The following is a 13,193-nucleotide window of genomic DNA, read 5'->3' as shown; positions in this document are numbered from 1 at the left end:
AAACACACCAAGAAGTACTTAATATATTTCCTATGAAATTTCAGATCAGGAGACTAATATAAATTATACTTAGGAGAAAAAGTTACAGCATGGCACGCTTTGTTTCTTTATCTGAGTGAATGCTGGCTACAACCATGCTTTCCCTGTACTGCTGCTTCCTTCTCACGCAGCCCAGACTTGCCTTTATTTTCTGTGTTACTGAGCATGAGCTTGTGCTCCTGACTCCATCCTCAGTGCTGGGATACAAGTGTGCACACCATGCCTGATCTGAATGAGTGCTGAGGATCAAGCCAGGGCTTCGAGAATGAGAGGCAATCGCTCTTGTCAAATGAGCTGAACGCTCAGCCCCTGAAGAATTTTTCTTTAAAAATTACTATACATACATATCCAGCTAAGGTTGGCTCTTGCCTGCAATCCTAGACTTGGGAGGTAGATTGAGGAAGGAGGGTCATGAGTTCAAGGCTGAGCTTGCAGCATGCTGTATAGAGTTCCAGGTCAGCTGGGGCTTGACAAGACTTTGACTCTAGAGAAACAAAAAGTAATAAAGCCTGCTAATAAGATTTAAAATGAGTTTGTTAAAATATTTAAAGATATATTTTAACTTTTAGAACTGATGTATGATGCAGGGCCTTGTGAAGCAGTTTGTGTTTCTAATGTGAGTTATAAAAAGACTGGCCACTTTTAGCTTCAGCAAGGCGCGGGCACATGTGCAGTCCTGTGAAATATGTGTACACAAGGGACTACAAGTATGAAAATAAATATGAAAAAACTGTAGCCTTAAACACTTGGAAGAATGGGAACGGAACCAGAGGTTAAAGGAGAGATAATCTAATCAAACAAAAGAGGATGATTTCCCCTAACTAGGTCAGAAAAGCAAAGTTTAGTTGTAATGAAATCATTAAATTAAAAAAGCTGTGGGCACAGGGTACAGTGGTGCATGCCTGTAATCCCAGCACTCGGGGAAGCGGAGGCACATGAGTATGAAGCAAGTCCAGGACAGCCAAGGTAACACAGAGAAACCTGTCTTGAGAAAAAAAAGCAAGGAAGCAAGCAAGCAAGCAACAAAGAAAGAAATTAAAAAAAAAAAAAAAAAGCTGTGGCCAAAATGAGCTGTGGTCTGAGATTTCCTGGCATGATACTACAGTGTCTCCAGGTTTGTGCTACTACACATTAATGAAGAAGGGATACATACACATATGCCTCCACCTCCACAAAGGTCTCCTTGCATTCTACCCAAGGACAAAGCATAAGAAAGATGCTCAGGGAAGGGAAGAGAATGAAAGTATCCAGGAGAAAGGCATCCAGTTCAGGATGGGACAAAGCTACAGTGTTATGGGTAAAGGACATCAGGACACATCACCATAGGTGAAGGACGGCTGGTACACTATTGAGTCTTCATATAGGCTAACCCTGTCTACTTTTTAGCAGCTTCCAATGCCAGCTCAATCTTCTTTCCACTGAAATCCTGTGCAACTTCAAATTGCTACTAGACAGAGCAAATGAAGAAGCAGAGGACTTTGCTGGCATCTGTCCATAGTGGCAGCACACAGCAGGACACACTGTGAGACTTAAGCCCATCTTCACTCCCAGGCTCACCTCACCTTTAATAGTAAGTAGGCTGAACCATTTACTTCCCTAGTGACAGACACAAGGAAGAAGCCTGTGGAATCTCCTGGATGCAACTTATTTGCTGAGGTTAAAAGGAATTTCTTCCCCATACTTTGGCTTCTCCAGCCTAGGCGAGGTCATGTCTGCTGTCCCCTTGTAGGGACTTGAGCTGGCATTTCCGGTTTGCATTCTCACCCTCTCCGATGGGTCACTTCACTTCAGATTTGCTGTTGCTCTCCCACACAGCCACCACACAAATTGCTGGCCTGAAGCTATAATCAAAGGCCACATTTGACAAAGATCAAAATCCCACCCCACCAAGACTGTTCTGTCAGCTTGCATATTATGGATACTGGAAGAGACATTTACGGTTTCTGAGCCTCAGTTTCCCCTTACTGAAGCTTGATAGTGCTACCCTGCCATTATAGGACAACCTTATGGTGGCCATTTTCAACCATTTGTGCCATTCCCAGAGACTGGCCATGATGTAGATTCTCTTCCAGACGCCCTGGCTGACTCCACTTGGTGAGAATACAAGTAGGATCATTTGGATTACAGCCCATGGCATGGGTGTTTCCAAGGCTTCTGGTGCCCACTCAAGGACAGCTCTCGGGTTCCCCGAGTCTTCTGGGGATCTTACCAGCCACTAGTGTGGTAGCCAACAGGGTCCTCATGTTTGAACTGGCTATCTCTCCTTGCTGCCTTTCTCCATGGCCACTCTCTGGGACTACTTCCTAAATAAACTTCCTGTATGCCTGCCTAGGTCTCAGGCTCTGATCCTGGGGGAAACCCAGGCTAAGAATGTGAGAATTCATTGAGACTTTTAAAAAGGCAGATAAAAAAAAACATTCTGCTGTTGCAGTGTTGTCCTGCTCTGCTTTACACATGGTCACCTGGTCTTGGGAGCTCTACCACATTTTATTCCTTGATGTACAGGTCTCTTTAGGGTGGAATGGGCCTTGCTCTAACACCTAGAGAAACATGTACAGCAAGCGATCTCTAGAAGACACTTTAATAAAGGATGATATCTTGTGCTAAATAAAATGGCCACCCTACTCTACAATGCGTCATGAAACATGCATAAAATTAAAAGTAGGAGCTGCTGAGAGGAAAAGCCATGATATATAGGAGGAAGTGACAGGAGGCTTTATGAGGAGATGTATACTTCCTTCCTAGATCTGGAAGCAATGATAGGTAGACGCAGCAGCAAAGGGGTACAGGTGTATGTAAAGGTACCCCGGAAAAACGGCAAAAGAACAGTCACAGAAAGACGAGAACAAAGCAGGAGTGACTTGACACTGTGTGGCGCGCAGGACCGTGTGGACTCAATTAAGTTGTACCATCTCAGCAGCTGGGGACAAGGTTGCCAGCCGAGGCCTGCAATTCCACCTGTGCTGTCATGATGCACAGGGGTCACCAAGATGACACCTCGTCTATTCCTACTGGTGGAAGGAGCAAAGAGGGTAGCTTGACTAAACCCTGCATCAGATACCAGAAAGGCACACAGATCAGCCAAAACAAACAAACAAACAAACAAACAAACAAACAAATGGTAAAAATGGCAGCTGCAAAAAAAACAAGAAAACAAACAAAACAAAACAAAAAATAAATTAGTGTTGAGGTGTTCTTGGAAGGCTCTACATGGGCTAGGGTCTCGTGGCCAGGGCTAATGGAAGCAGGTCTGCTGTGTAAGGAGAGCCTTATGAACCAACCACCTGGGAGAGCCAGGACCAGAGGTCCAGCTTCTGTCTCCCTTCTGGAATAAGCTGATTTACACTGAATATGCTTAGGAGGCAAGCCTGCAGAGCAGATGTGTATGTTCCTACGTCAGAAGATATAAGATGGTGTCTACAAGCAGAGTAATCAGGAAGACACTTGCTTCCCAGCTCTGAGGGTGTCAGATCATGACCTATAACCTGTGGTGATGTGCCTTTGTCTATGGTCCTCCCACCTATACCCTAGGAAGACAAAGGTTTCTCCAAAGCACAAGCCTCCTGCCCCATCCTTTTAATCTCAGCACCCTCCAGCAACACTGCTGGGAACAGATGCTTAGGCAGCAAAAGCTACAGAGTTGAAAACCAAAACCAACAAAGCAGAGCTACGAGGAGGGGCGCAGACATTACCACTTTTCTGTCTGGAGACCTTAGAAGATGCCTCAGAGTTTCCCCATGACAAAGCCTAGAGAACATTAGGTCAAAAGCCACCCCCACATAGCATCCCTGGGCTTAATAATCTTGCTCTCGAGTTTTCAAACTAATTATAAGAGCAAATGTTTGGGCTGTTGTCTGAGTGTGTATGGAAATGGCTACAGAAGTTTAGTATCAGAAATGAACACGGATGTTCACTTCCAGTGGTGGATTGAAAAATAAATTAAGCAGCACATTAAAAAAAAAAAAATCAGAATGCATCCTTGCTGCAGGGGCCCAGAGAGGGGAGTGTCTGAGCACAGGAGGGGAAGGGCTCAGGGTCAGGCGTGCTGGGAGGTTCTGAGCAGCCTTGTCCCTTATTGTCACTTCTTAGGGTGCTTTGTCTTATTAATACAAGAACTTAAGAATGGACAATTTTATCAGACTTTAAAAGAAAAACACTCCAGTGCAGACAAGTGATAAATCTCAGCAGCTGCCCAGAAGAGAATGGAGGAGCAAAGGAACGAAGCCACACCATTTGTGGTAGCATGGAGTCCAGGAACATGGAGGACAAGCAGCTGCATGGCAGCAAGGGGCATCTGTATGGAGAAGAAAGTCCAGTGAGTTAGGGGAAACATGATTAGTGCAAAGAGAGAGAAAAGGGAAAAGTATCCCAAGTAATTCAGAAAGTTTGGCAGGCTTCCCAAACAGCCTGGCATGGCTGCTCTCTGTAAGAGACCGAGTTAGGGATGGAACTTCCAGGACAGAAAAATCAGTGTCCCATTATTTATCAGTGCTAATTCTTTCTCCAATCTCTAAGCGTGGCTTAAGGTGGGCCTGTCTACCGAGGGGTAGTACTTGGGCCAGGCGATTGACCCAGCCCAGCTGCAATGCTAGGTCAGTCCCCAGGCCAGATGTTCCATTCTCGTGACCAGAAGGAGGTATTTTCTTAATGTGCTTTTATTGCTACTCTAGTATCTTAGAGCAGACACAGTGAGGGGTTAAAGGGTAGAGACATGGGCAAATAGGGCTGGAGACTGCTCTGCTTCAGGTCCGGTTTGCATGTCTCCCAAGGGCTTGTGTGGTGGAAGTTTTGTCCCCAGTGTCACAGTTTTTGGGAAACTGTGGGACCCATCATTTGGTCGTCTAGCCATAGGTCACTGGGGGTGGAGGGGTGGGACACTGCACCAGAAAGGGATTAAAGCAGTTCTCCTGGGACCCTGGCTAGGCCTTCCGAGAGGGTTGGTATGGAAGAGCAAGACTGTCCCCTCCTGGTCTTTCTGGTTTCTGCCTCACAATATGACTTTTCCTGGTCACATGAGCTCCTGCTGTGATAACCTGTACCATGATGTTGTCAGGGAAACGGTCCATCATGTTCTTTAGACTCTGAGGTTCCCAAACTGTGAGCTGATTGAACCCAGGGCCTTGAACATGCCAGGCCACATTTTCCTACTGAGCACTCCACTGAACCTAATTACATCCCTATTCTTTCCAAAGTACCCAGCCTCTGGTGTTCTCTCATAATAACGGAAGCCAGACTAATACAGAGGTCAAGGAGATTACAGGATGTCAATCCTGAGCACTATCAAGTGAAAGAACAGAGATTCAGTTTCAGGCATGGAGTCAAGGAACAATGTGAGCCCCAGGGATCAAATTTGTATTTGGTTTTCCTTACTCTGAAGGCTGGATGGTGGGAGAGAAGGTAGGGGCTGCCTTAGTTTCCAAAGGAGAAGGCACAATCATGGAGGAAGGGGTCACTGAGGTGGAAAGAAGGAAAGAATTAACTGGCCATGACAGGGCTCATGAGTAAACTAAGCACTTGGTAGGCTGAGACCAGGATGACCAGAAGTTCAAAGCCAGGCTTGGCTCGAAGAGACCCTGTCACAAAACAAAGGCAAAAAAAAAAAAAAAAAAAAGAAAAGAAAAAGAAAAAAAGAAAAAAGACCCTCTTTCTCCCTTTCATCTGCTGGAACAAATTATAATATTTTGTTTGCATGGTGAGATGATGGCTCAGAATGTGCCCAAGGAAACGTCACATTATTTTTAATTTTTCCAGGATAACAGGGTTCCTCAGATGGGCAGAAATTCACCGTAGACAGGAATGGGACCAGTCAGCTCTACCTAGCATCCACCAGCATCTGCCATTGCCAAGGGCGACACCAGACACCTAAGCCAATGGCAGTTCCTGCACACTACTAATTGGGTTTTCTTTCTCCAGCAAAGGGCAAGGCGACTTTTCCTTTCTTCAGTCTGAAAAATAAAGATGCTAGCCAGAGATGGGGTTTAATGTACAATCAGTCTGTCTCACAAATGGCCTTACTTTTCCTGTCATATCTGATCATTTAAAAGGCTGAGGGGGTAATGAAAAACCTGAGAAATATTAGACATCACACACACACACACACACACACACACATTAATGTACTTTATTCTGACAGCTTGAACTTCACTGTGTTGCCAGACTTTACTGAGTGTGTTAGGAGTACGTCCAACATCAAACAACAACATTTGCCAACTACAGGCTCATGACAGCTGTGGTGTTAGACTCAGGGATCCTGTGCATTTGGAACAGGGAACCAATAAATGATCAGCAGCCATGGGTGCTTTAACCATTAGAAGTGAACATCCTGCCTCAGGCTGGCCTCTCTCAGATGCACAGGCAGAATGTAGCCAGAACACATGCTAGCCTTTTGCACACATATGGGGGTCTTTCCAGAGAGCCTTGTGCCCATAGAGCACAGTCATTACACGATCACAGGAGGCTGGTGTCAAAGGTCCATGCGGGGCAACAATATGCGATGCCTTTCTCGCACATGGAGTCAGAACCATGGCCCTCTGCCGGGAGGTACAACGGTCCTGGAGCTGTTGTTGGTAAGAGCAGCCAAGTGGGGGTGTCAAGAAAAGGAGCCCATGGAAGAACAGTGGTATTTGCCCCTTCCTCCTTCGAGCTGACTTCTTACACCAGGATGGGCTTTGCTGAGCAGATTTCTGTACGGATGAGTTGCAGTTACAGGGATTAGAGACAGTAAGAAACACTGACCAGAATGACATCCTAGGGTGACCGATCAGAAAAGGATGACCTTACACATCATCTTTGAGACAGGGCAGTTTCAAGTCTACCCATGTATGTGGACCAGCTGAGAGTTTCATGTCTACGGTTAGTCTCAGGCTGTCTGATGCGTTGTGATTTGTAGAAAGACTACTGTGTGGAAGACAGCTTCATTTGGGAATGTCTGTCTTCACATTACCACAGGAACAGCCACAGCCTTTCTATCTCAAAATCACTACTAGTCTTAGGAGAGGAAAAGCAGATTCTTTGGTCATCCTTTTGGGAGCCATGGCTGGGGTTGATAATCTTTAATTCTGGGCTTTCTTTTCTTTTTACAGTGCTGGGTGGGGGTGGCACTCATTGCCTTTGACATGCTAGCCAAGCACTTCATCACAAAACTAGACCCCTGCCTTAATTCTGGGCTTTCTTGTCGGTCAGGATGTCTGTGAACCAAGTGAAGGTGGTCTGTCTATAAGCATAACAAAACTCAGGATATGCTCAAGCCAATTCTGCGCTGCAGCATGGCTAGCTGTTAAAAGGCTGGACATGCGGAGGGGCCTCGGGGAAGAGTTAACACTGTACCTACTAACACCAGCTCTCAGCTGGTTATTCAGAGCCCACAGAAACATGAGAGAGTGGCTGAGATGCGGCAAGCTAACAGACACCTAACCATTACAATGGGGCTTACTGCCGCTGTGTCATTTCTGAAGAGTGCACTCTTTCTTAAGTAGTCCACAACCTCTCAGAACTTTATTTTAGTGCCTCTGTGAGAAATGGGTCACATGATGTTACTGTTTGTGGGCCACCTTCCCCACCTTGCCAGTTTCAAGTTGCTGATAGGTTCAGGTGTCATAAGAAGGAATTGTGTTTAATTGATATGTAAACATTGCACACTGTGTATTCATGAGCATGGCTCTGTCACCCCTCTTCTTCCTCTTCCCCTCCTTCTTCAATTACTGACCTTTTAGAATTTCCAATCTTCAAGCTTAGAAAAGGATACAGTAATGAAATGAGAAAATGTTATTTCTAAAAATCAAGATCTTTGAAAAAAGCTCCCAGTTCTATTTTAACTTGCATCTTAAGTTTAAACGCTCCATTTATAAACAGTCCTCTCCTGTCTCTTGACTGTTGCAACCACACTTGACCCAGTAGTTTAAAAAGGGAAGGAAGGAGTTAGAGGGCTTGTTTTCCCTCTCCAGTTACATGCTTCAGAGTGAGAAAAAGGGAAGCCAAAGTCTTCGTGCGCACTAGACTTGTGAACTGTTGTTCCTGAGCATAGCTCCATCTATATGTTCAAGGCATCTTCCTTACTATTTCCAGACTCCTAGCACACATCTCTGTAAATACTGTCTTTGCTGGGGGTGGAGAGGAACTAAGCATGGAGCACAGTGTTGGATGACTTGACTGTGACCCAGTCTTGCACATGCAAACTGCAGCCCATGCAGTCCTGTGAGTGGTGTGTCCCAAAGCAGAGGGGACAGGAAAGGGCATTGAGAATGACACTGCACTAATATCTCAGGGTAGGCCTGATGGGGTCAGCACACGAGGGTAGGCTGCTTGCTGCACACAGCTGCAGCAGCTCCACAGCATTTCATCTCCATGTTGCAGTAGAGGCTTCGCCTTCATGCTTTCACAAACAACTAGAAAGTTAGGACACATATCACTGTTGGAGTTGATGTGCTCAGTAACCAAGAAACACTGCTGGGCATCGAGGAGTGAGTGCTAACCATCCAGACAGATTGTGTGGAGGGGACAGTGACAGACATGGCAGTGCCGAGAACAAATTCCCAGTGGGTACAGCAACAAACCTAGAGTCAAGAGTACAAGCCCGTGGACTGCAGAGCATCCATCATGAGACACAATGAGTCCCACCCATGAGGAAGCCCTTGAACACTCAGAAAGGATGCTCCTCCTCCCATACTACTTTCTTACTCTTAAAGGCAGAAGTTAAGAATCACTGGTTAATGTTTTAGGGGGGACTTTGATGACTGGCCCTATAAACACATTGACACTCTGTAGAGACTTTCAAATTTAAAGAAAGGTACTAGAAATAGCTCTCATATTCAGTTTAATACAAAAACACTATACTTTATAGAAAAGGAATAAAAATCATTTTTGTCCTTGAGCTACAGTTTGAGCCAATTAATACCGCTCATCATCAGATTACCATTTTAAGAAGGAAGATGAAAATTTAAGCACTGAGTAACACAGCCTCAATGATGTAGAAGCAAGGCCTCCTCTTTGAGGTATTCAGTTGAACCACTGAAGATGCTATTTCACATACAAGAAAATCAGTGTCCAAAAGGCCAAGTGTTAAGCAACAGAGCGGGTGTTTCGGGGTGTGGATCTTACTACCTTAAATAAACAATGTTTTAGAAAAGAAGGTAAATGACAACTATTTAGGAGCAGGGATTCTGGCCATGTGATGAATGACTATCTGTCTATCTTGTGCTCCTGGCTAGCTGGAGAATTACATCCAGGATAACATGAAGAAGGAAATGGTGGAAATCCAACAGAATGTGGTGCAGAACCAGACGGCCGTGATGATAGAGATTGGAACCAGCTTGCTGAACCAGACAGCGGCACAGACTCGGAAACTAACTGATGTGGAAGCCCAGGTAAGTGACAGACAAAACAGCCTACACACCTGTGCAGTGAATGATGGAAAGCTGCAAACTGTGGCTGAGGAGGAAGGTGGTGGCTTCAGCGCCAGGGAGTTAAAGGACAGTTAGGGCTTTGAGAAGCTAACATGTTTTCATCTTCACAAGTGTGGCTAAATTTAATTTATTCTATTAGGGGCCTTCTAGCCATCTGCATGCTACCCACAGCTTAAGACTCTAAGATAAATTTTCCTTTGCTTTACTGGCCTCTTCTAGACTCTCGGTATTATTTTTTTATATTCATGTTCTGTTTTGTATATTTGAGAAATAGGAACCATGAAGCAGAGATCTGGAAACTTTGTTCTTAAATCTGAACTTGGAGTCAAGATAAGTTTTAACAAAGTTTACAGACTGGATTCATAGAGGAAGCACTGGCGGAAGAGTGGGTGAAAGCTTGAGGTGGCACAGGCAGGGCATGTGCCAAAAGCCCCAAGGGAGAGCAAGTCTATTCATGTGCTGGTTTTTCTGTAGGTCTGCTTCCTGAGTCCTGATCCTACTTCTTAATTAGTATCATCATGCTCTGAATGATGTATCAATCCTTAAAAAAAAAAAAAAACAACAGACCCCCCACCACCGTAAACCACCCCCAATATTTGGAATCCCATTTGCTGCTCTAGCTAAGAGGAGCAAATGCTAGATTTCAGCACAAGACAACAGGATTCACATAAGAGAGACCAAAAGCCTCTCTCCTGCCCCAGACACTGCTAGCATGGTGACAATTACCCTTTAAAAACTGTTTTTGTAGAGAAAACAGTTGATCAAAAGCTTTTATGGAAAACTGTTGGAGGTTGGTCTGATGGGTGTTACTGGTCCTCAAATTCTGGTTACACCTAACCTTGTTTTGTAAACCTGCCTAAGACCTACCTGACTGGTTGATTAAATGGCCTATACCTGGGCAGGGCAGAATGGGGTAGGTGTGACCAACGTTCCCAGGCTAGGACAGGAGAATCACAGGAGACAGTTGGAAGAGAGAAAGAAGGAAGACACCATAATGCGTTAGTGTGGAGAATAAAAAACATGGGCTGAGAGGAAAGACTGCAATAATGGTGTGAAAAGTTCCAGATAATGCCAGACTCCTTCAAAGATAATTTTTCATAAAAAGTTCAGTTTCACAGACAAAATGCATAATAAAAGATGTAGAGGCAAGTAGCATGGGATAATGGATGGAAGGTAGACCTTCCATCCATGATGAGGAGGATTAAGGTGGATGATATTGGATGGTGGCTGGGAGATGGAGGGTGAGGTTATTGAGACAGTGTAAGTGAAATATCTGCCTGTCCCAAGGTAAATAAGGCAATTATAAATCTAACAGGTATCTGTGGTTTACTTAACTGTGATAGTGGGTTATATAATATTGCTGTGATAATCACTGGGCAAATAATAAATGTTATATAGCCCAACATAAATTTTTTTGTTTACTACAACAGAAAACGGAGTAAGGAATTATTTGGTTATCATCTCTCAACAATATCAGATGTTTACCAACAATAGAAAGAAACACATTTTCCATAGTACTGAGATTTAATCTTGCTTCTCAGTAACTGTTAGCATGAAGAGATATAAAGGTTAAAACAAAGTAATGTGTATCAAGCTAATTGATAAAATAAAAACAGTAAGGCTTAAGTGACATTCACAGCTTTTGACAACAATTCTGGGCTATCGTGCTTTTCCAACACATCCAGTAAGCGTAATGTAGCATTTCCTTCTTTCTTTTTTTCTGATATAAGCAATAAAATAATGTTAGGACACAGACCGATCATCTAAACCTTTGTAACATCCTGTGTAAGATCACAGGATTTAAAAAGTGCCACCATGAAGTTAGACATCCTATGACTGAGGCTAACAGGAAACACACCAGGGATGGAGAGAAAACAGCTGCAGGGTCCAAACAAACACATCCACACGGGTAAGCCCGAGGAAGTGCACTGAGAGGCTGACTAAGCTCTCAATTCAGTTGACAGCACCCATGGCTCAGTTAGGGACAGATGGAATAGATCCAAGCTAAAACATAAACATGTCTGATTGCATGCAAAATTCTTCAAGACTGTCAGAATGAGATCATTAAACACATAGCTAGAGGTCTGAGATCTTAAGCCATTACCTGACCTGTATAACTTGGTACCAGCTAACTCAGAACCTTGAGAACTGTGAACTCTACCACCCCCTTCAAAAAAGTGATATGAAGGCCAGCGAGATGGCTCAGAGCTTGCTACACAAGCATGATGACCTGAGTTGAACCTATGCAAAGAAAGCTGGATGTGGTGGTACCCACCCATAAAGCCAGTGCTCCACAAGCAAGGTGGGAGGCAGAGACAGACCTGCCCCGATGATTCGGGGCTGGCTAGCCTGGAGCATACAGCACTGCAGAAGCTAGAAAAATCCTGCCTTGATAAGGCAGGAAAAAAAACACGTCTTAACAGTGTCCTCTGACCATCACACATGTGCTATGGCATGTGCATGCCTCCACAAAGACGCCACCCTGTCTCCCCTTATATACATACACACATCACTCATATATCAAGCAGGTTCTATTGACATTTTTCTTTGTGTATTCCCAAATCCATCCTCATCTTATAATTCTTATGGATTAATCAGGAGACCAGATTATTCTTTAAGGAATAAACTGGTATTGAATGTTTGTAGAAAGAAAACAGAGGCCAAAGCTGTACTGGTGCCATTCATTGCTATCGCAGCCCAGTACTTTGCTCATTTCCAGAAGCGTTCTGCTATGACCTCAGCCACGCTTGACAAGGACCAGACATGCCCGGCACCTGCATTGTGAGACAGGCCAGGGCTGTGCTGATGACAAGGACCCCCACAAACAATGATTCTTTTTCAAGGTCCCTGGTTGCTGGGCAACGATTCAGACTTCCATTAACAGGTGATATCACATCCTGAGTGACGCCACACAAGGATGTGAGTAGTTGATTCTTCCTGCTGGGAGGCGGCCAGGCACCAAAGAGCCCGCACAATGGGCAACACTGGCTTCCACTGGATATTGAGATTTCATTATTCCCTAATTGGCCAGAGAGACTTTTAAGATGGGAACAAGAAAAGCAGAAAAGAAAGAAAGAAAAGACTCAACAAGTGGGTAAAAGCTGGGGAGATGGCAGGCTCGCAATGAGCTTTTGCTTTCACACAAAGAAGCATGTGACTTTGTTGCTTTGTCCCCTGACAGAAAGATATTTTTGAGCAGAAGGAAATTATTTAAAATAAACTTAAAAATTACTAGATTTATTTGGTTTGCATGCATGCATGTTGTTTGAGTGTATGTGAATGTGTGTGTGTGCGTATGTTTGTGTGTAGATCAAAGGACAATTTAAAGGAGTTGGCTCTATCACCAGGTTTGGTGGCAAGTGTCTTTACTCGCTGAGCCATCTTGCTAGTCTGAGATATTTTTTTCATCTACAATTTTTGACCTATAAAATATTTTTAATATTATTATATATTTAATATATTTAATATTATAAAATATTTATTACAGTAGGTAAAACAATAAAGCATTACAGAAAGAGAAACATAATATATTCTTTGATACAAGCTGTTACTCACTTACTATAGAACGATTTAAAAGATAATACAGTTAGGTGTGTTCCATGATGCCAACATTTTTATGGGCATAAGAAGTGTGCCAAGCCCAGATGGGGAGGCGCTCTCCAGGCCCCGTCCCTTTGCTTAAAATGTGTGGGCACCGGAAGCTCTCCCATGCTGCAGTGGATGGCCCCCACACCCACACTCTTACGGGAAGCA

At 44.1% G+C, this 13,193-nt stretch overlaps 2 protein-coding genes across 4 annotated transcripts in view; one reads left to right on the top strand and one right to left on the bottom strand.

Moving 5' to 3' along the window:
- Mcph1 (microcephalin 1) overlaps positions 1 to 13,193 on the bottom strand; it is a 206,855-nt gene that overhangs the window by 87,260 nt on the left and 106,402 nt on the right. The window lies entirely within an intron of this gene.
- The window catches only part of Angpt2 (angiopoietin 2), a 49,807-nt gene that overhangs the window by 17,274 nt on the left and 19,340 nt on the right, over positions 1 to 13,193 (top strand). Inside the window, exon 2 of the mRNA XM_021654749.2 lies at positions 9,246 to 9,401. Coding sequence (XP_021510424.1) covers positions 9,246 to 9,401 — 156 coding nt within the window. The remainder of the gene's footprint in view (positions 1 to 9,245; positions 9,402 to 13,193) is intronic.

The sequence above is a fragment of the Meriones unguiculatus genome, chromosome 4 (assembly GCF_030254825.1).
Source record: "Meriones unguiculatus strain TT.TT164.6M chromosome 4, Bangor_MerUng_6.1, whole genome shotgun sequence".
Lineage (NCBI taxonomy): Eukaryota > Metazoa > Chordata > Mammalia > Rodentia > Muridae > Meriones > Meriones unguiculatus.
Note: the sequence above shows the minus strand (reverse complement) of the source record. Positions and strands in the feature narration are given on the sequence as shown.